We start from the raw sequence: 24,736 nt of genomic DNA, 5'->3' as shown, positions 1-24,736 counted from the left end.
TTCGTAGGGAATCAAAAGGTGAAGGTAAGCCAAAATTTAAATCTAAAAAAAGCGCCAGAGAAAGAAACCATCGAAACGATAGCATTGAATAATTTGAATAATGTAGATGTTATAAGAAGAACTATTCATGAATTTTATGTGGTCGAGAAAAGAGTGCCAACTGTCCCTAAATTGATTCCTGCACTTAAAGAAAAAATTAATTTTCTTTGGAAGAGGGAAACTTTAAGGAAAATACTTCATGAAATCGGATTTTGTTTTAAAAAGTCCCAGAATAAAAAGAAACTTATCATGGAGCGAAGTGACATTGTTTTATCTAGAACGCAGTATTTGAGAGCAATAAGACGTTTCAGGGAGGAGAAAAGACCGATTGTGTATCTAGATGAAACTTGGATTGATAGTAATTTAACTTATGGAAAATGTTGGCACTCTAAAGAAGAATGTGGAGTGCTACAAACCGGAAATGCCTCGCGGCGCATAATAATTTTGTGTGAGAGTGGAGAAATGGGTTTTTTTACTGAATTCAAACTTACTATACAAAGCCAATTCAACTACTGGAGATTACCATAGGCAAATGAATTCTACAATCTTCAAAAAGTGGGCAGAAGAAAAACTGATTCCAAACCTTTCTAAAAATGCTGTTGTTATAATTGATAACGTTTCATATCACTTTATTCGATTAAACAAAGTTCCAAATTGGTCTAATAAGAAGCAAGTTCTTATGGATTGGCTCTCTGCAAATAACATTTCTCATTCCCCAGATATGCGAAAAATTGAATTGCTTAATTTGGGCAAAAGAAACTCGCCCACAACTAAACTATTTAAATTCGACACGATGCTCAAAGAGCATGGATTTCTAGCTTTGAGGCTACAACCATATCATTGCGATATTAATGCTATTGAGTATGTTTGGGCAGAAGTGAAAAGTTTCATTCTCCATTGCAACGTAACTGGGGATATTGACATGTCGAAACTTTTTAAGCTTTCAGAACAGGCGGTTGAAAGTATTATAGTTCAAAACTGGGGAAAATATTTTTCTCATGTCACCTCATTGGAAAATATGTATTGGGACAGAGACGGAATTATAGAAGAATTATGCAAACCTTTGGTGATCAGTTTAAGTGAAAGTGATGGCGATTCGGACACCGATTCAGATGACTCTGAAGATTAAAAGATTTGACAATGGTATTTTTTTTGCATGGATTTGTTAAAAGAGTCATAAGTCATAAATAATAATTGGTTTAGGACATTAAAGTCTCAGTTCTCTCAACTGTAAGTTTAGAATATCTAAGTTCATTTGAAAAAATTTCTGTTTTTCTGTATAATTATTTTTATTTTATAGAAAACTTTCTTAAAAATAAACTTAGTTAAATTTTTGTTTTATGCTATACCTTTTTTAATTTTTTTAATACTCTACGTACATTTTTCCAACTTTTATACAAGAAAAATAGTTACACTTTAAAAATAGCAATGTTCATAAAAGAAAAGCTAAATTTTCCAACCTGTAATAATAAACAAACTCATCTCAGAAGATAGATTGATTACCTTATTATCGGAATGGATTCTCCTTTTTCTGACATGAGCAGAAGTGTCGAGGGATCTCTAATCGGTGGCCTAACTATATGTTGAGTGATCTTGAAATAAAAGGGAAAGTTTTCGTCTATAGTTTGAAGAGTCCATAATTACTGTCGCTTTTCCTTTGTCAGCTTTGGTAATGATGAGGTGACTGTTGTTTCTTAAGGAATGTATAGCTTTCTGTTCAGAAAGAGATATGTTCTAAGGAGGAAGCTTGGCTTTAAGTAGCAAAGAAGCAACTTCTAGACATAGAGCATCAGCTTTTTCACTTGACAGATGAATGAGGTTCTGTTCGATGTTAACTAGCAAATCTAGATATGGAATCTTTTTAGGGACAATAGAGAAATCATGTCCTTTTGAGAGGATGAGTTTCATTATTGGTTAAAGGCCGACCGGATACGTTGACGATCCAATTATCTGGAACTTGGAAAAGCTTGATTTGTTTAGAAACAAGAACATCATATTTGTGATTTAGATGTTGATTCTGTTTTTCATAAGAACGTTGTAAAGAGCTTTTACCTACATCCAGAACTATGTTTGAAAGATGTGGTTCTAAGTTTGTGGAGATATAGATACAGAGATCAGAAACTAGCTGAACGTTAATAGCCAGATCATGTTTAGCTGCTTTGAGTTGATTACGGATTAAAGATAAACTGGTATTTCCTGTAAATATTATGAGCTCCAGGAGATTTAATGGTTTCTTTAACCTTAGCGAAATTAGGAATTATCTTGTTGTTGCGGCATTTTTTTAAAAAGATGATCCTCGCTCGTAACTTACCTTGAGTTACTGATAGTTTGCCTAATTTACCGGTCTTTTTGGTGAAGTTTTCCCCGTGAAGGAATAAAATTTGATTTTTTAACGATACTTGTGACATAATGATTAGAAATATATACACGTTAGCACAAGAATAATGTTTAATTTGCCAAATATTTCGGTCTGAATATTTGGCTACATAGGAATAGTTTTTATAAAACAAAGTGGAATACGAACAATTGATCATTCATACATAGAACGAACCGCATGATGTCATATCGCTAAGTATTAGAAGAGTAAACATTTTTAAAACATAATTAAAGATATTAATTCAGAAATTCATATAATATAATATAGACAAAAAACTCATTTTGCAAGGCCTCCCAGGTTTTATGGTCTACCAAAAATACATAAGACAGATATTCCTCTTCACCCTATAGTGAATTGTATTGATTCTCCTACCTATCGCATAGCCAAATATCTATCTAAATTATTGAAGTCACACATTGGCAACTCATGCTCTTTTTTGAAAAACTCTTCTCTTTACAACCTGTAGAATCTTTATATACGAATGTACCTCTCAAAGAGACTTTGGAATTACTAGCTGACATCTTCCCAAAAGATATTATAAAACTATTTGATTTCATAATGCACTCTCGATATTTCATATGTCAAAATAAATTTTACAACCATGTGGAAGGAACATCTATTGGAAGTCCACTCTCTCCTGCTCTTGCAAACTTTTATTTAGAACATCTGGAAGAAGTCCTGTTCTCATCTATATTCCCTCAACCATCCTTTTGGGTTAGATATATAGACGACATCTTTGCTGTATGGCCTCACGACAGAGACTTCTTACCTTCCTTTTTAAGCAATATCAATTCCTTACATCCTTGTATAAAGTTTACCATGGAAATTGAAAAAGATGACAAGTTATCATTTTTAGACGTCCTTCTCATCAGATAACCTTCTAGTATTCTTACAACAACAGTTTACAGAAAACTAACTTTCACAGGTCGTTATATTCTCAAAGATTCTGCTCATCACCCTTGTCAAAAAACAGGAGTCACAAAATGTTTAATCCGACGAGCCAAAACTAACCGTTCAACTTCTCATTTATTACAGAAGGAACTTTCAACTATCAAACATCACACGAAACTAAACGACTTCTCCGAAAAGAGTACACAATATCTTTTCGATTCTTACAAACCAAGAGAGAACAACCAAGATTCAATACGTCGAGTTCCAATTCCTTACATTTCCGGGATTTCAGAACCAATTTCGAGAATTCTAAAGAAATATGATGTAACAGCCACTTATACACCTATTAACAAATTATGCAACCATTTTCCTTCATCTAAAGATAAACGCTCAACCTTGTCTCTACCTGTTGTGTGTCAAGTTCTTTGTAATTGTAATCTTTCTTACTTTGGACAAACTGGATGTTCCATAGAAAAAAAAAATTCAAGAGCATCGGTCATCAATTCAACATAACAAACCTGAGAAATCTGGATTAGCTCCACATGGTTTAGGAACAAACCACAACATCCTTTGGTCCAAGACTCTCCTCCTACACAGATGTCACTACAAATCTGAACGTTTATTTAAAGAAAGTGTAGAGGCCTTACTTCAACGTCCTAACTTGAATCGTAATGACTGTATATCTATATCAAAAATTTTGGAAATTTTAATCAGGATTACACATTAATTTTTTTTTATCTGTCTAATGTTATTTAAGATCATTGTATGAATTTTTGAATTAATATCTTTAATTATGTTTTAAAAAGTTTACTCTTCTAATACTTAGCGATATGACATCACACGGCTCGTGCTATGTATGAATGATCAATTGTTTGTATTCCACTTTGTTTTTTAAAAACTATTCCTGTGTAGCCACTGAAGATGGTCTGTAATATTCAGACCGAAATATTTCGCAAATTAAACATTATTCTTGTGCTAACGTGTATATTTCTAACCAGTTATATGGTGTAAATGGAACATTATATATCAAGCATTGGTATATAGTCTAAATTGAGTGGTAAGTCAGCAATTAGAATTCAAGGAGATACAGGAAGATAGTTTGATTTTAAATCAGGTGTGAGAAAAGGGTGCACATTATTTCTAATCTGATCATCTATGTTGATCAGATTTTGAAGTAAAGTGGTATTGAACTGGATATTAAAATTGGAGATATTAATCTCAGCTGTTTATTTTATGCAGATGATGTTATAACTTATAAATAAAACCAATACATTTCTGCAGGATTCCCTGACTAAACAGAATAACTGCTGTAATAAATTTTGTGTTGAAATCTAGCAATAAAAAAAACAAAGATAATGAAAGTAGGCATAAACAATGAAAATATCAATTGCAACCTGAAATAGAGAAGATTCTCCATTTAGGTTCTCCAACCTGAATGGAGAACCTTCTGTGAAACAGCTGAGATTAATACAGGTAGTTCTCCCTTTACAAATATTTTGGATCGGAATTTTTATTTTAAATTGTGCGCAGCAAAGGCGATTAGGGGTGTGTACGGGAATTACGCAGTATGTAATGAAGTAATGATCAGTTAGAATAAGCCTCAGCAATGCAAGTGTGTTATTCGTAGTTTTCTTCAATTACACCTGATTTTTTTTTTTTTTTTTAACTATAATCCTCTCACTTTTCCAACAATGTCAAAAAAGTAGCAACAGTGCAAAACCAGAAAATGAGCAAAGGAAACAAAGAAAAGCAATTACATGAGAGGAAAAAATATGAAATTATTACTAGCCATCCAGCAGGTAGCACTGTTAAAGCTCTTTCTGAAAGATTTTCTCTTGCCACTTCTACAGTTTGTACTATTTTAAAGGATAAAGAAAAATATTTGAAAGAAGTAAAAAAATGCACCAACTATGCAGTCTACATGGTTGCATAATAAAGAAATAGGTAGTATCATTCCTCATATGGAAAAACTGTTAACTTCTTGGATAAGCAACCAAACTCAATGATTAAACATGCCTATTACCTATGCAAAGATTTGTACTAAAGCATTGGCCATTTTTAAAATTGCTGAAAGACCAAAAAGGGGAAGACTTCAAAGAGACTTTTACTGCAAAATCTTATCCAGAAAAATTAGAAGAAATAAGTAAAGAATGAAATTACTCACCATCGTCGCAGATTTTTAACGTTGATGAGGTGGGCTTTTTTTTTTTGGAAACTGATGCCTGCATGAACTTACATTGCAAAAGAAGAATCCTCAATGCCAGGTTTTAAAGCATCAAAAGATTGCATCACTCTACTATTAGGAGGAAATGCTGCTGGAGATTGCAAGTTAAAACCTTTATTTGTGCATCGATCAGAAAATCCAAGAAGCTTAAAAGGAATTAATAAAGATGCTCCCCCAGTAACATGGAAGGCAAATAAGAAGGCTTGGCTCACGGGTAGGTACCTTTTCGAAGATTGGCTTATGCATCACATTTTTTCTGAAGTGAAACTTTAGTGTAAGAAAAAACAAATTCCATTTAAAGTGCTCCTGATAATTTACAGTTCTTCTAGCTATCCCTCATCAGTAGCTTACGTTTACCGTTATGTAAAAATAGTCTTTTTACCTCCACATACAACTTCTCTTTTACAACCAATGGATCAAGGAGTGATTGCGACGTTTAAAGCACATTATCTCAAAGAGACAATAAAATCCTTAAATAATAAGTTTTTTCTTTATTTATATTAACTATATCATTTTCTATAAACATTATAGAGAAATCATTTAAACAAGTCTGCTGTAAACTATTTCTTGAATACTAGTAGCAAGGCTTATACGTTGATTGGTCATACATAACTGGTAATTAGCTTAAGGAATTAACAATGCATATAAAGGATATTAATTAAAGGCAACTTTAATGAATAACGTCAATGTTTCGGCAACGTCACGTTGCCATCTTGAGGAACATAAAAATATGGTATGTGCATGCAGGCACTAACAAAAGCAAATAAGGAAGAAGCAAGAAACTAATATTGTTCCTAAAGTCCTAATGGTGCCCTCTCTGGTGGGCTAATTGGGTTGTCTTGGCCATTGGGATGAAGTTCTCATAATGTAAGTCTCCCAAATTTGGGGTAGTTTCATGCACCCAAATTTGTTGAGGTTTGGAACGTTTTTTAGAGCTGCTGATGATTCCTTGAATAATCTTTCATACTTGAACTTACTGAGGTGTATTATTTTAGTTTTCTTTCAATGAATTCTATGGCAGGTATCTAAGGCATGGTCTGCCAGCCCAGAGTGGTTGTACTGGTGAAACTGGATTTAGTCTATGTGTTCTGAAATCCTGATATTTGCTGTCCTGCCTGTTTGGCCAAAGTAGCACAATTTGCAGCTGCAAGGGACCTGGTATACACCAGTTAGGTGTAAGGGAAGTAGTTGGTCTTTGGTAGAGCAGATAAGGGATGCCAAATTTTTATATGGTCTATAACAAGAAGTCAGGTTATATTTTTTGAGGATATTGGTTATTTTCTCAGAGGTGCTCCGGATGTAGGGGATGTGATAGATTTAGTGTAATCTTTATTGTGGAGGGGTCCTTGTGGTTTACTGGTTTTAGTATTTTTAGGATTTTTTGAGGGTTATAGCCATTCGCTAAGAAAGTGTCAAGGATGTGATTTAGTTCAGTGGTTAGGGTGTCATCTGAGCAGATTAATTTTGCCATGTTATATAGTGTTTTTATAACCCTGTATTATTGTGAGGGGGGGAATATAAGGGAAATGCCGCTGTGGTTCTCAATCAAAAAAATTAAGCTTACAAAGGTAAGCTTAATGCTTTAGTATTAGACCGTACCTACCTCCCTATTGAATATAATCCTACCAGTTCTCAGATTAGAACTCTCCACAGACTCCTTAAGAAAGTCATTTCTTGGCCTGTGGAAGTCATTAACAAACTAAAATCTTATAACTCTAGCCACCCCCCTCCCCCCATTATATAGACTCCTAAACATACATAAACAAAATGTGCCATTACATCCCATAGTGGATGGCATTGATTTCCCCCGCATATAAATTAGCCAAACATTAGCCAAAACGCTCACACACTATACTGGAAACACACCATCACACATAAAAAACTCAGCCCACTTTAAAGCCAGTATAGAAAACCTCTCACTCCAACACACTGACATAATGGTCAGTTTTGATGTCTTCTCCCTATTCACTAATGTCCCACTCAAAGAAACCCTAGAGCTCATCCAAGCCAAGTTTCCTCCCGATATCTTGGCCCTATTTCAGTTCACAATGAACTCAGGCTATTTCTTTTGGCAAGGAAAATTCTACAAACAGATAGAGGGGACATCCATGGGTTCACCACTTTCTCCACCCTTGGCCAACTTCTTTATGGAGACCTTTGAAGAGAAAGCCTTAAACTAGTGGTCGATATAACATTGTTAGGGGTCGATAGACAAATATAAGACATCATTGTATAGGTAATATTTAATTCAGTTACTTGGATTACCTCCATCCTGAATGACAACGCAGTTAAGAGTGAACCATGGGAACAGTGACATGAATAGGACTTTCTCCACCCTTGGCCAACTTCTTTATGGAGACCTTTGAAGAGAAAGCCTTAAACTAGTGGTCGATATAACATTGTTAGGGGTCGATTCACGCTCAGGGGTCGATAGACAAATATAAGACATCATTGTATAGGTAATATTTAATTCAGTTACTTGGATTACCTCCATCCTGAATGACAACGCAGTTAAGAGTGAACCATGGGAACAGTGACATGAATAGGACCTGTAAGAGGGAGCAAAGGCATGAAAATAGTTACGGAAGCCAATCAACTAGGCCAAAATGACGTATTTACCAATAAAGGGATGTCGGTGGTTCCCGCCCGGCAACGAAGCACACCCTTCACATTGACAACGTTAGTAAATTGTATACTAAGTTAATAAAACTCTTATTTTCATATATATAAGGAAGATTGTATTATTGTTATTTTGTTATCTAAATTAAATTTTATATTTTATATATTATTTATCCCTCCTATCAAATATGTAATGTTAAGAAGGACGTCAAAAACAAAAACGTATCCCTTTGACGTTAAGCCAATATAATAATATATACTATATTATACATACAATAAACACTATAACTATAAAATAAACAATCTAAAAACTCACATAAGCGTCTTTTTTGCTCGTGCTATTATAATTACGTAATAGTAAAATGGGGGGGTCGATAAAGAGTCAAGAAACTCTTGAAGGGGTCGATGGTCAAAGAAGTTTGAAGACCCCTGCCTTAAACTCTGCCCCACAAAAACCCACTATTTGGCTTCAATACGTGGATGATGATGTTTGCTATTTGGCCACATGGCTCAGATACACTCCACTCCTTCCTAACACTTAAATAACCAATACCCCAGAGTCCAGTTCACCTTAAAAAAAAGAGGAAAATAACACCCTCCTCTTCCTAGACACTTTAATCACTCGCCAGCTTGATGGATCTTTTGTTGTTTCCTCTGTTTACAGAAAACCCACCCATACAGGCAGATACATTCACCAGCAACCCCCCCCCCACACACACACACAACAATATGGGGTTATAAAAACACTATATAACAGGACAAAATTAATCTGCTCAGATGACGATGCCCTAACCACTGAACTAAACCACATCCTCAACCCTTTCTTAGCCAATGGCTGTAATCCCCAAAAACTACTAAAACCAGTAAGCCACAACCCCCCAATCCACAATAAAGATTACACTAAATCTATCACCATCCCCTACATCTGGGGCACCTCTGAGAAAATAACCAATATCCTCAAAAAATATGACCTGACTTCTTGTTATAGACCATATAAAAATTTGGCATCCTTTATCCGCTCTACCAAAGACCAACCACTTCCCCTAGACCTACTTGGTGTATACCAGGTCCCATGCAGCTGCAAATTGTCCTACTTTGGCCAAACAGGCAGGACAGCAAATATCAGGATTTCAGAACACAAAGACTACATCCAGTTTCACCAGTATAACCACTGTGGGCTGGCAGACCATGCCTTAGATACCTGCCATAGAATTCGTTGGAAGAAAACTAAAATAATACATCGCAGCAAGTTCATGTACGAAAGATTATTCAAGGAATCATCAGCAGCTCTAAAAAACGTTCCAAACCTCAACAAATTTCGGTGCATGAAACTACCCCAAATTTGGGAGACTTACATTATGAGAACTTCAGCTCAATGGTCAAGACAACCCAATCAGCCTGCCAGAGGGCACCATTAGGACTTTAGGAACAATATTAGTTTCTTGCCTTCTTCCTCATTTGCTTTTGTTAGTGCCTGCGTGCACATACCATATTTTTATGTTCCTGAAGATGGTAACGTGATGTTGCCATCTTCAGTTAATGAATAACATAAGGAAGTTATTCATTAAAGTTGCCTTTAATTAATATCCTTTATCTGCGTTGTTAATTCCTTATGCTAATTACCAGTTATTTCTTAAATAATTTTTTACTCTTTTTCAGACCGAAAAAGAACGTTCGCCACTAACATTGCTTATTGGTAAAGTCAAAAAAAATTTTCAAATTGTCTCTACGTTTTTTCAGAGGCATGTTATCTTTTTGCTATGTAATTTTTGAGGCCCCTCAAGGCTAGCATGCACCTAGTGCACCTATTGCGTAATCCGCCACTGCTTCTATCTTTATGATTTTCCACATATCAGTCATAGCGTGTTATATTTTTGGAAAATTTTTAAGAAAAATCTAATGATCCTTTTAGAGTAATCAAAGACAGGATCTGGCAGACTAGCCTGATCATATAACTTTGCTAACAATATAGTAATTCCTCTCAGAATAAATCTTCCACCTAATCATAGTTGTTACTATTTGCTATTTGTATAGGTATGATGTTATCTTAACTTCCGAAACTATATACAATCCTGATAATCAAAGGAAGTTGTTACAGTTAATAAAAAGCACACTGAAACCTTCAGGAATTGTGTATCCTTTTTTTTATTAAATATATTAATTTTATTAAGTTACTTTTTATATTTATTGTATTACAATAATTATATGCCTCCAAAAAGTAAAAAAAAAAAAAAAAATCATATCATTTGTGTTTAATGATACATATTGCTAGTAAAATGCATGTTTCTTAGGACTCGGACTGACTATAACTGAAATATATGTGTTCTCTTTTTAAGGAAAGTTTCAGATTCTTTGAGCTGTATGTTTTTTATGCGACTCTCCCCCATGAAAGGTAGATTGGTAATACATTAGTACTGTGGGTGGACTAAGAATTATTTCTTTTCCATTTTGGAGGCTTGAGAAATAGAAAATTTCTATTTCTCAAGCCTCCACAGTGGGGTAGGCTTGAGAAATTCATCTTACACATATACTAGCATGTGTATTTTTGTTATATTCCACCTAAATGGAATCGCAAACATGCATACTCATGGAAGAATTCAAATCTGCAATGGGTGGAGAGTGGATACACTAACTATGTGCCCATGCAAACATTGAGCACAGTTTGATAAATACTGTTACAATTTGCACAGCACATAAACTTTTAATTCTTCTCCCTTCTATGTGTTAGGCTTACTGGCCTGTTACAGAGCTATCTTAAGCCCTTCTAAGTCATACTCATTCCAAGGATAAGGTGACTAGCCCTATACCTCCCAGTATATTCTATGACTGTAGCTACATGTGTTCACAGGGCCTGTGTGCCTGCTTGTGGGAGGAAAAATCCTGCTGTCCAAGCCCAAGACTGGCTAACTTGGCTATGACTGAGAAAGATCCTTAAGCTCCCCATGTCGGCGATGGGAATCAAACGCAGGACACTCCTTTTCGAGGCAAATGGTTGCAGAGTGCATAGTCACTAGGCTAGCTGCATGCATGCATGCTTTTTAATAGTAATATATAATTTCTGTTTTATGATATATCTCCCTAATTAAAACAGAATGAACTTCATCATCAAATTCCTGACATACTGTCAGGGGGTGTACAGGATTGTACTACATGAAAAGTTACATCATGACTAACTTCTTGTAGAAATTTTCCTGCAGATCAACCTGCTATCTGTCAACATTCCATTATTATAAGATTTTATATTTCTGTCTTCTAAGGTACTTTTTACTGTATCACTCCACTTATATCTTAGTCTTCCTCTGGATCTTTTTTCCTGCCATCCTGACAAAGAACACTTGTTTATCGAATCTTGCCGCTTCCATTCTTTAAGTGGCCATACCACCTGAGATTAGCTCTGCTAGCAATATCAGGTTCTTTTCTAATATCCTCATTTTTAATATAATACTGCCATTGATGCCATCTGTTCAGTCCCCTAATCTTTCTCAGGACTTTCATATCAGAGGTATCTAGTCTTTGATGAAGTGTTTTATTTCTAACCCAGCTCTCAAATTCATATAAGTTAAAATTGGTTTGAACACTGTCTTGTATACAGCTAGTTTAGTGTTTTGATTAAACTCTCTCTTATTCCATACAAATGTATTCATTTGACTTCCTATCACACCAGCTTTGCTAATTCTGCTGTGTATTTCCAAATTTAATTTACCATCTACACTAAAAATTGTGTTTAAATAGTTGAAATGTTTATTTTAACGGTATAATAGAACACAGAAGCTAAGTAAATAATTAATTTATTAACTAGATGCTGATATTTCGCTGGTATTATAACCAGCATCTTCAGAGCACAAAAACACTGTTTGTCACAATAAGCGAGACTAAAACAACATGGTGTACTTCAACAAAACTGTAGCAGCAACACAAAGACTAGAGTCCTGATTTTGGCGCCCTCTATCTGAAAAAAAAAAAAAAAAAACGCTTATCCCCAATTGATTCCATCAACTGGAAAAACACAAAAGTACTACACAGAAACCCATATAAATCAGAGAGATTGTTCTTAGAGGCGACAGAAGCCCTAAAACACACTCCAAATCTCAACAAATATGGCTGTATTAACTTGCCGAAGATCTGGGAGACAGTCATATTAAGAAAAAACTAGCACTTTTCTAGGACTCTAGTAATATATGATAGCGGTTTTTTTTTTTTTTCAGATAGAGGGCGCCAAAATCAGGACTCTAGTCTTTGTGTTGCTGCTACAGTTTTGTTGAAGTACACCATGTTGTTTTAGTCTCGCGTATTGTGACAGTGTTTTTGTGCTCTGAAGATGCTGGTTATAATACCAACGAAATATCAGCATCTAGTTAATAAATTAATTATTTACTTAGCTTCTGTGTTCTATTATACCGTTAAAATAATAAACAACATGTTCTTTAGGTTCTCCATTCAAGATGCAGTTAATGTTTTCAATATTTCCACCTATTATTACTGTCTTTGTCTTTTTAATGCTGATTTTCATACCAAATTTATTACAGCGGTTATTTAGTTTGGTCAGGGAATCCTGCAGATTTGTCCTGGATTTATTTAGAAGTATAACATCATCTATATAAAGTAAACAGCTGAGGTTAACATCTCCAGGTTTAATACTGCTTTCCTTTGTAATGTGATCCATATAGATGATGAATAACAGTGGAGATAATATACAGCCTTGTCGCACAGCTGACTTAACATCAAACCATCTTCCTTCTAATTGCTGATTTATAACTTAAATAGCGACTATGTATTGCTTGATATAATGTCCCATTCAGACCAATAACTGGAGCATTTTGAATAGCTTTCCTCTTGGCACCTTGTCATATGCCTTTTACAGATCATAAATACAGATCCTTTTTTATATTCCCATGTTTTCTCAACTATTTTTCTTAAGGTGAAAATATTATTCTGACAATCTCTGTTTGGCCTGAACCCAGCTTGTTCTTCTCCAACTTCTCCCTTCACAATTTATCTTAGCTGTTTCTCAAGAATACTTGCATAAATCTTACCAGGAACACTCAGTAGAGAAATTCCTCGGTAATTATCGCATTCAGCTTTATTCCTTTTTTTATATGTGGGTACTATTCACTCTACTCTAATCATCTGGAATTCAAACCTTTGACCAGGCCTTCTGAATTATGCATTGTAGCCATCGTAAAACTATGCAACACCTGTAGGGAGTCCAAAGACTAATGAAGGAGCGCACCTACCTATCCATGTGTAGAGGCTTAAGTGCTGTGAGGATGTCATGTTGGAGGCTTAATGGATTGTATACAGCACTCAGAAAGGATTAAAGCAGAATTTAATACTTCCTATATTTTGTCTCGGTCACTGAGACATCTTCAGGGATTACAAAAAAAACTAATGTAACATATATACAAATAATACACAATACTAAGCCCAACCATGTGGGTGACACTAAAGTCCTATCAGCAGCTCTCAGGAATCAACCAAATCTTAACAAATATTTGGAAGCTTCATTAAGCTTCCTAAAATTTGGGAAATGCTTATCACCAGAGGGCCCACTTTACATTCCAAGCCACCTATAACCGCTTTTAGAGGGCGACTTCAGTGTCACCCACGTGGTTGGGCTTAGTATTGTGTGTTATTTGTATATATGTTACATTAGTTTTTTTGTAATCCCTGAAGATGTCTCAGTGACTGAGACGAAATATAGGAAGTATTAAATTCTGTTTTAATCCTTTCTGAGTGCTGTATACAATCCATTAAGTCTCCAGCATGAGGAGGGCATCTACTCTACAACTCTCTGTCTCCGTCACTCAATCCACCTACTACAACGAACCGCAACTACACCAACGCCATTTACCGCCCACCACCATCACTAGTATTTTCAAAGACAATCACAAACGGCAGGATTTGAACCTGCAGCCTTTTGGTTGGAGAGCAGATATGCTAACCACTCGACCAACTAGACCACAAAGCTTATCCCCATATTTTAGCATTTCTGGTTGAATACCATGTACTCCAGCTGCCTTGCCACATTTCAGGTTTGTGATAGGGATTACAAAAAAACTAATTTAACATGTATACAAATAACACACAATACTAAGCCTAACCACTTGGTGACTCTTCATTTCACATGTCTGAGTGTTTTCTACTACCATGCTGTCACTGTTTCTTTTAGAAACCATTCAAAGTAATTATTCCCTACGTCGAGAATATCTTCAGTTTTCATGACCCCTTTATTACCTCTAATTCCTTTCACAATATTGTTTCCTCCATTTCTGAGCTTTTTCAATAGCCTCCAGAATAATTTATCACCTTCCCGATATTTATTTTCTATGTTCCCATGACTTTTGTTTAGCTAATTTTACACAGTGCTTTGCTTTCTCACATTTTTCTCAGTATTCTCTAAGAGCACAAGCTGACTTAATTGCCAGGAATTTTCAATATGCTTTCTTCTTTTCCTTGACTACCTCTTTAACTTCCCAAGTCCACCATGGAGTTCTGATTTTTCTATCCTTGCAGATTATCTCACTGCATGTGCCTCTCTGGCTGAATTGATCCAAGTTTTCTTTAGGGTTTGCCACTGTATCTCCAAGGTTTGGTTCTTGCTTTCAACATTTCAGTTTTTCTTGAATAATGCTTGTGTATTTGAGTCTACAGTTCACATATGATAGCTGTTCAACTTTAATTCATTTCAAACTGTTCTTACACACCCTTCTTTTCGATATGAAGTTCAACTTTATCCCTCAACGTTAAATGTGATCACTTCCCATTTCATATCCTCTGTATACTCTTGTGGACTTGAACTAGTAGGAAAACATCACTATTAACTATAATATAGTCAAATGAGATTTTTCTTATTTCTTGCATCTTCTCTCTATGTGAATTTGCACACATTTTTATGTGGGAACATGGTGTTAGTAATAACTAATCCATGTCCTGAACAGAAATCCAGCAGGCATTAACCATTATTATTAGCTTTGCACTTTTCTCCAAATTTTTCCAAAACATTTCTTTGTCTGTTAATCATTTCCTACTCTGCTGATTAGATCGCCAACAAGGATCAACTTTTCCTTTTTCATTGAGCCAGCTGTCCTGTCTAATGCCTCAAAAAATTCCTCCATTTCTTCATTGGTAGAACTTTCTGTGGGACCATAAGCACAAATAAGTCTCATTGTCCAGTTCTCCATTCTGATATTAGCCCACACTGCTCTGCTAATGCTGCCTGCCATTCAAGAAGATTATCCTCATATTTAGTGTTTAATATTGTAGCTACTCCTTCATTTCCCTGATTGTTACTGCGTGAATAGAATATCTTGTACTTGTTGCTTAGAAAGATCTCACCTGTTTGTTTTTGTCTTCTATGTTTTGGTAATACCTATTATGTCAGACTGGTACTTATCTAGTTCTTCTGCTAGTTTAATTTCTTTTCCACTGATGCTTCTTATGTTGAGTACCAATCTTGATCTCTGCTGATATTGAGTTGGGGTTTGAATGAACTTTATAGTGAATAACAACATTCCGATTTTTGTGTGTATACACACTATTTGAAAGATTAGTTATTTTTATTTGAGTGTTTCATTAGATTAACTGGTGAATCTTTCATATATTATTGCATTAGTAAGATAATTGTAGAAATATTATTAATTTTTAATAGTTTTAAAATTGGCACCAAAAACTTGCCAGGATGGTGTCTAAAGCACAAGCAGGAGAACTGTGAGGAAAATCTTTGTCCTGCTGAGTAGAAACATTGAAGCAATGAAGTTAATAATAAAACCAAGGTTCTAACATTGGAAATATCCCGATTAAAAGAAAGTACAGTGGTATCTCGCTAATCCGAACCTCTTCAGTCTGAACCCTCCAATAATCTGAACTGCGGTTTGAAAGAAAAAAAGTTTTATTTATTATGTATTATTATTTTCTGTACTATTATTTTTATTTAATAATTATTATTTATTTTATTATTACTACAGTATAATTTTTTTCATACTGTCAATTGTACGATTATACTGGAGGCCTATTTTGATGTATTGTGTGTTCGCGTTTGCTTTTTTATACTGTACAGTACGCACTGTATTGTCGGCATGAATCACAAATATACACAAAAAGAGGAAATTCAAAATGTGCATAATTTGGTTAAAAATATAAATCCAGATGTTGAAATTTTACGGAATGGATTACAGGTAGAACCGAAAGTGAATTCAAAATCAAATCAGACGCTGAAATTATAAATATAAATATGACACTACAGAACGAATTAGAAGATGATGCTGATGATAAATAACCCGAAGAATAAAAAGTAAAGCATGAAGAGGCAGCTGACAGTTTTAATATGTGTATAGAATGTGTTTAGAAGAATGATACACCATTCCACAAAATTTTATTACTAATGCAGCTCCGAGAAGAAGCATTCGAAAAAAGTTTAACTTCCAAGAAGCAAAAGAAAAGTAGTGACTTTTTTTTTTACAAAGAAATAAAAAACTTTTTTTGTGTTGTGTACAAGAAAGTGATATTTTTTACACAAATTAAGTTACGTACTGAATTATGCAATTTTATTAAATCAGAATCCTCAATACAGTACAGGTACGTGCAAATTAAATTTCTTACTAAAATAAACTAAAATGTATTATTTTTTGTTTTACATTACAGTACAGTAGGTTTTTTTCTATCAGTTACTTTATTTATTTACAGAATTAAATTAATGTACCATTAGAATCTGATTATTTTTGTCTTAAATGCTAGTTATTGTTGTCTCTTAGGGAAAAATTCGATAATCTGAACTTTTCACTGATTCGAACTATCACCGGATTAGGGAGATACCACTGTATTATAAAATCAACCAGAGAATTGTAAAAAGTGGAGAAGTGTTTTAAGAAATTTATACATTATAAGAAAAATGATCAGAACAAGAAGAGGCAGAAAAGTACTGAACTTAGTAATAATAATAATAATAACAAGATAAATTATTTAAAATACAGAAAAGTACTGAACTTAGTAATAATAATAACAAGATAAATTATTTAAAATATAAGAAAAAAAAAAGTAAATATGGTACAGTGATTCAATCACAAAAATTTGCACTTGCTGGTGGCATCACTACCTCTAGCTTCCTGGAGGCAAAAATTAAAAAATGTGCCAAACTAATGGGGAAAGAAAATGTAAAAGATGGTACGTCTTGTTGAAAATAATGATTAAGTTGTAACACATATAGTAAGAGAGGATATGAAAGATCTGTTGGAAGAAATGAGAAAGAAAAATGAGAGTAAAAATGGATTGCTACTGTGCTATGACAGTACTGAGTAAAGAAAGAGGGCTATAATAACAAATGATTCAATGCACAGACCGTATAGTAGAAATGGATGTGTGGAGTACATTTGATGCTAGAAAATACTTCTATAAGAGGAATGGCATGCATTTGAATGGATTTGGCATCAGGAACCTGGAAAAATTATTTATTGGGGTGAGACCTAATGCAGAGAGTCAGAGAGGAATGGTGAGAATGCAGTTGTAAGTTCAGTTATGGTATGCAAATGTGATAATAATATGAATGGCATTGAGCATTATGTATCTGGAAAGAGACGGAAATGTACATTTGGGATTTGGATCTTTTGAGTATAACTGGTGGAGGGGGAGGTTGTCTCACAGGACCATGCAGACTGAAGATCTAAGTATATGAAAAAGCCATTTGGTTATTTATGTCCATACACAAATGCCAGGAGTGTGAGGAACAAAGGGGTTGAGTTAGTTGCTGTATTCAATATGTTGTGGCCTATGATTGCTGACATGGTGAAATCTCACTGTTAGAGTCAGATGTTGTAACTGGAATCAAGTGTTAAAGGGTATAGTGTTTTTGGGAATGACAGAAGAGATAGGAGGGGGGGGGATACTGCTAATGATATCAGGTGACTTGAGTCCCATTAGGGTAGAAACATGAAAACAGTAATAGTAATAATGTCCTATATAGCAATGAGTTTGATGCTATCTGTGAAGTGGAGGCTAACAAAATAAAATATATGGTGGGATGTTGCCACAGACCTGGCAGTTCAGTTGCTGAGGAATGATGAAATTCATCACCAATTTACCCTGATGGCTACTAAACAAGTGATCATAATGAGTGGTTTAAATTATCCATACATTGATTGTGTTGAAGAGAAATCTCATGACAAGAATGAAGGAAAATTAACCGAGTTGTTGCAAGACAACTTTCTGAAGCAGCATTTCAACGAAAGAACTGCAGATCAGAGATTCTGATGCTATATGATATCAGTGTTAGATATCATATAGCATCAGAAGGGGAGGGATCTAAGTTAAGAATATGACTATTTTATCACCAGTTGGTGCCATATTTTCTTGCAAATAGCTGATTATATAGATGTTCTAATTCAGACAGGTTATGAGGCAGTTCCAGAAAGTAAGGTCCATTCAGAATTTACCACCAAATAATATATGGGAGGGGGGTCATGCATGTGTGATAGCATAGAGTGACTCATCAGCTAACTGTTAACCATTTTACTTTCATTCCAGTATCTTGTTTTCTACAAATAATATGTAGTGAATGCTGTGATAAAAAAAAAAAAAAAATTCTGTCAGTTGCAAGGTTTGTGGTGGTATACGGTTTTTGTCGTTGGTAAACAATAGGGCTGTAGAAATTCACTGTTGACTGTTTAAGGGTTACGTGCCTAATGTAATGAATGACAGTAAGGTTAGGGCATAACAGTGTTTACGATGAAGACTGCAGTGGCTGGCCACATGATTACAGAGATTTGGTGGAAAGAGTGAACATGAAAATTCACGAGAATCATCTCACAATTACAGAACTTTCTTTTGAATTCCTGGAAGTTTCACACTCAGTCATTCATGAAATTGTGACAGAAAAGCTGGGGCATAGGAAATTGTGTTTAGATGGGTCTGAAAAATGCTGACTGCATAAACAGCAATGAGTGGAAATCAGCTCAGAAATTTTTGGAGCATTACAAAAATGAAGATGAACTTTTTTTCTCATATTGTAACTGGTGATGGAATGTGGATTTCATACACAAATGTTGAGTCAAAACAACAATCAATGCAGTGGTGCTATTCATCACTTCTGAAAGCAAAAAAAAAAAAATTTAGACAGCAATTGTCATGAAAATGATTGCTACTGTTTTCTGGGACTGAAAAGAGATCTTGCTCATTGATTTTCTTCAGCAAGGAACCACAGTTAATTTTCATATTCACTCTTTACATCAAATCGTCTTGTCACCATGCTTGACCGACCACTGTGCTCTTCTTGAACATTGTTGCACCCTTCTTTAAACAAATGACACCATTGCCTAACCTTACTGTCACTCATTATATTATGCCTTATGCAGTTGTCGGTGAATTTCTGCAGCACTGTTGTTTTCCACAACAAAAACCATATCACACCATGAATCTTGCAACTGGTGGGATGTATTTATCACAACGCTCCTTTTTAATTATTTGTAGAAGACAACAGGCTATAATGGAACTAAAGTTAGTTAATGAGTCAGTCTATGCTATTATGCATGGACGATCCCTCTCCCATATATTATTTGACAATAAATCTGAACAGACCTAACTTTCTGTATGTGCCTTGTACATGCTGAACTACAAAAGCTGGAAATTATGATAAACCCAGAAAAATACTATCTTTGGTCCCATGGTATCAGTCAGTGAATAGGCAAGATATCAGCAATGCATGTGAATCTTTGAAAAAGTGCTTAAATATGAGGTAGTATCTGACTGTATCACAAAAGAACAAATAGGGTGGGAATGAAACTGATGTGCAAACTTATTAAACAAGAGATCCAAAAGAAGAAGAAGATGATGATGTGGTAGAAAAAGAGCAAGAGGAATTATGAAATATATAAAGCATAGGGCAGAAACATTATGAGTGTTGTGTGGAAAGCTAAATCTGGGTATGAAAAGAAATTGGCTATGCAGTCTAAAGGCAATCCAAAAAAAAAAAAAAAGTATCATTATAACACAAGTAAAAGAAAGAGTGAATGTGAAAGAGTAACTTGACTGAATTCAGATAGTACTCTTTTTGGAAGCTGACAAGATTGTTCGATTAATGAGAGCTGATTTGATATATCATAGCAATCAGGTGTATGTAACATTGTGCATAGTGCTACCACATTGGATGAAGAAATTGAGGTGCACAAGAATGAGGTTGAAAAACTGTTGCATGATGTGGAACATCAGTATGAATGCTAAAGTAATGTTCATCTAAATTGGCTATGACTTTTATTTTTTAAAAAATTTTTTTTTTTGCTTGAGTCTCAACTTAGGAAAGATACCACAGGAATAGAAAGAATGTGGGATAATAAATTTAGTTTAATCCTTTATCCAAGTGTGAGCAAACAAAGTTTGCACCTGAAAATATCTTCAGGACTGGGGTAAGGTAGTACAACACCAGGCAACTCATAGCAAAGGTGGACCAAGCTAACATCACTCCAATCTCAGTATCTCCCATAATGCAAAACACATCTCCTTGCGGATATGTATAATGTTAGGCATTCTCCACTTCTGGGCCTGGCTCCCACTGAAGAGACCTCAATAAAGGTCAAAACTAGTCTGGGTAGTGGCCCTTCCCTTAATGCATAACATTATACATATCCACAAGGAGATGTGTTTTGCATTATGGGAGATACTCAGATAGGAGTGATGTTAGCTTGGTCCACCTTTGCTACGAGTTACCCAGTGTTGTACTACCTTACCCCAGTCCTGAAGATATTTTCAGGTGCAAACTTTGTTTGCTCACACTTGGATAAGAGGATTAAACTAAATTTATTATTGTCTAACCAAGTGAAAAATAAACTTTCAACATCTTTCTCTAAATCCAGAGTAATTTAATAAAAAGGTGGCATACCTTTTAGCAACTCCTATAGGTAAAGATGACCTCGCCATTGCTTCTGCCTGTTATCTCCACTTCTGGGCCTGGCTCCCACTGAAGAGACCTCAATAAAGGTCAAAACTAGTCTGGGTAGTGGCCCTTCCCTTAATGCATAACACTATACATATCTTCAAGGAGATGTGTTTTGCATTATGGGAGATACTGAGATAGGAGTGATGTTAGCTTGGTCCACCTTTGCTACGAGTTGCCTGGTGTTGTACTACCTTACCCCAGTCCTGAAGATATTTTCAGGTGCAAACTTTGTTTGTTCACACCTGGATAAAGGATTAAACTAAATTTATTATAGTCTAACCAAGTGAAAAATAAACTTTCAACAAAGAATGTGTGCTAGTTCTGTTGTATAAGAATAGTAGTGCAAAAACTGATATGACTATCTACTGATCGATCAGTATCTATGGAGTGGTGGCGAAGATTTTAGAGAGGTTGGCAAGAAGTTAACAACAGAAATGGGTTGATAGAAAAGCTATACTCTTCAAGAAACAGAATGGGTTTACTAAAGTAAGGCCGTGTTTAGCAATTTGCACATATGTTATGACTAAGTTGGAGAAAGGGATGTTATGATACAGTTGAATTTTGCTGGTAGGATGAAAGGCTGTTGCATAAACTGGAGAGTATGGGTTTGGAATATAAACTCTTGACTTGGATAAATAGATGGTTGACAGTTATCAAAAAGTGGTATATGGTGGGTGTGAATCAACCAGATTTAAGGTGACCAGTAATGTTCCCCAGGAATTGGTCCTTAAGATGTTGCTGTTCAATTTATACATTAATGACCTGATCTACCTGTAGACGTTTACTCAGTTGTTTACTAATGCAAAGTGATGCAATGATAAGCAGGGCAATAAGGGATACTACTGATATCCAGCACTTGTAGAATGATTTGAATAGGCTAGAAATTTGGGGCAATGATAATAGTTACAGTTTGTGTTTGTAAGTGTACAATATCATATGCTGTTGGAAATGAAATTTCTAAAAGCATACTATTCTAGACATCATCAAATTCCTGCCATGTACCCTCAAGGGGTGTACAGGATATAACAGTACTACATGAAAAAATTACATCATTACTAACTTCCTATCTACATTTTTCCTCCAAATGAATCTGTTACTTCTCATGACTCCAACATTATCAGATCTTATATTTCCCTTCTAAGGCAATTTTTACAATATCAATCCGCCTATATCTTGGTCTTCCTCTGGTTCTTTTTCCTGCCAATCTGGCAGAGAACACTTGTTTTGCTAATCTTTCTTCTCTCCCATTCTGTTTAAGTGACCATACCAAATGAGATTAGCTCTACTAACATATTCCTGGATGCTAGTAATGTCAAGTTCTTTCTAATATCCTCGTTTTTAATATGATATTGGCATTGGCCATCTGTTCACGCCCCTTATCTTTCTCAGGACTCTCATATCTGCAGTCGCTAATATTTGGTCAAGTGTTTTACTTCTGACCCAGCTCTCAGATCCATTAGTTAAAATTGGTTTGAACACTGTCTTGTATACAGCTAATTTAGTGTTTTGACCAATTTCTCTCTTATTCCACATAAATTTATTCAAATAATTTCTTACCATACCAGCTTTGTTATTCTGTTGTCTATTTCCATATTTAATTTACCATCTTCACTAAAAATCATGCCTAAGTAGCTGAAATGTTTTACTTCTTCTATAGTTTCTCTATTCACAATGCATTGGTATTTTCATTGCTTCTGCCTATTTTCATTGTCTTTGCCTTGTTATTGCTGACCCTCATACCATATCTCTTACAACAGTTATTCAATTTAGTCAGGGAATCTTGCAGACTTGTAGTGGATTTAATTAGAAGTATAACATCATCCGCATAAAGCAAAGAGCTGAGATTAACACCTCCAATTTTCATATCAGGTTTAATAATACTTTCCTTCATATTGTGATCCATATAGATAATGAATAAGAGAGGGAATAATGTACATCCTTGTCTGACACCAGATTTAACATTAATCCATCTTCCTGTACTTCCTTCAATTCTAACTGCTGACATACAACTCAAATAAAGACTAAGTATTGCTTGCTATATTGCCTACTGACCATATAACTGTAGCATTTTGAATAGCCTCTCACTTAGCACCTTGTTGTATGCTTTTTCCAGATCTACAAAACTGAAATACAGATCTTGGTTATATTCAGATTTCTCAACAATTTGTCGTAAAGTGAAAATCTGATCCTGCTAGCCTCTATTTGGCCTGAATCCAGCTTGTTCTTCACCAAGCTTCCCTTCCAGAATCATTCTCAACCGTTTCTCAAGTATACTTGCATAGATTTTACCAGGAACACTCAGTAATGAAATGCCTCTGTAATTCTCACATTCAGTTTTATTTCCCTTTTATAGATGGGTACTACGAGAGCTCTACTCCAATCATCTGGAATTGTCTCTTTGTCCAGGCATTCTGAACTATACAGTGCAGCCACTGTAAGACTTTTATACTTCCATACCTTTATATTTCTGGTCGAATATCATCTACTCCTGCTGCCTTTCCACATTTCAGGCTTTTGATGCGTTTTTCTACTTCAAGTATGGATATGTATTCCTGACTGAATGCCTGGTCAGTGTTTTTTTACCACTGTGCTGTCACTGATTGCTTCATTTAGCAATTTTTTGAAGTAATTATTTCATACATCAAGTATATCTTTTTCTCCAGTTTTCATGTTACCTTTATCACCTCTAATGACTTTTACGGCACTCTTTCCTCCATTTTTGAACTTCTTCAACAACCTCCACAATATCTTACGACTTTCTTGATATTTATTTTCTATATTGTTACCAAAGTCTTTCCATGACTTTGTTTAGCTTTTTTTACACAGTGTTTATATTTCTTACATTTGTTTCTGTATCCTCTAAGAGCACAAGCTGACTTATTTGCCAGGAACTTTTGATATGCTTTCTTCTTATCCTTCACTGCCTCATTAACTTCCTGTGTCCACAATGGAGTTCTGATTTTTCTATCTTTGCAGACAACCTCAGCACATGCCTTTCTGGCTGAATCAGTGAATGTTTTCTTTAGGGCTTGCCACTGAATTTCCAAGATTTGGTTTCTGTTCTCAAACTCTCATTTTTTCTTCAATAAAGTTTGTGTATTTTAGTCTAGAGTTCACATCTGAGAGCTGCTCAATTTTTATTTGCTTCAAAACTTTCTTGCATATTATTCTTTTCAATACGAATTTCAATTTTATCCTGCTCAAGACTAAATGGTGATCACTTCCAATTTCAAATCCTCTGTATACTCTAGTGGCCTGCACCAGGGAGGAAACATCACTATCAACAATAACATATTCAATGAGACTTTTCTTATTTCTTGCCTCTTCTCTCCATGTGAATTTGTGCATATTTTTATGTTAGAACATTGTGTTAGTAATAACCAGTCCACATCCTTAACAGAAATCCAACAGGTATTTGCCATTATTATTAGCTTTGCTCTTTTCTCCAGATTTTCCCAAATTATTTTTGTATGTCTGACAATCATTCCCAACTCTGCTATTTAGATTCCCAACAAGGACCAATTTTGCATTGTGTCAGTTGCTTTCCCTAAAGCCTCAAAAAATTCCTCCACTTGTACCTTAGTAGAACCTTCTGTGGGACCATAGGTACAAATAAGTCTCATTGGTCCAGTTCCCCATTCTGATATTTGCCTACATCACTCTACTT

General features: G+C 35.0%; 1 protein-coding gene across 1 annotated transcript in view; it reads left to right on the top strand.

Annotated features, from left to right (window-relative positions):
- Positions 1 to 24,736, top strand: part of LOC150094575 (histidine protein methyltransferase 1 homolog) — a 165,194-nt gene that overhangs the window by 122,918 nt on the left and 17,540 nt on the right. Inside the window, exon 6 of the mRNA XM_090412128.1 lies at positions 10,185 to 10,283. Within this exon, the coding sequence (XP_090268254.1) occupies positions 10,185 to 10,283 (99 nt within the window). The remainder of the gene's footprint in view (positions 1 to 10,184; positions 10,284 to 24,736) is intronic.

This window comes from Typopeltis vanoorti, chromosome 22 (genome assembly GCF_054136105.1).
Source record: "Typopeltis vanoorti isolate ZY-2024b chromosome 22, IOZ_Tvanoo_1.0, whole genome shotgun sequence".
NCBI classification, from domain to species: Eukaryota; Metazoa; Arthropoda; class Arachnida; order Uropygi; family Thelyphonidae; genus Typopeltis; species Typopeltis vanoorti.
The sequence above is the reverse complement of the archived record's forward strand: the minus strand, read 5'-3'. Positions and strand labels throughout refer to the sequence as shown.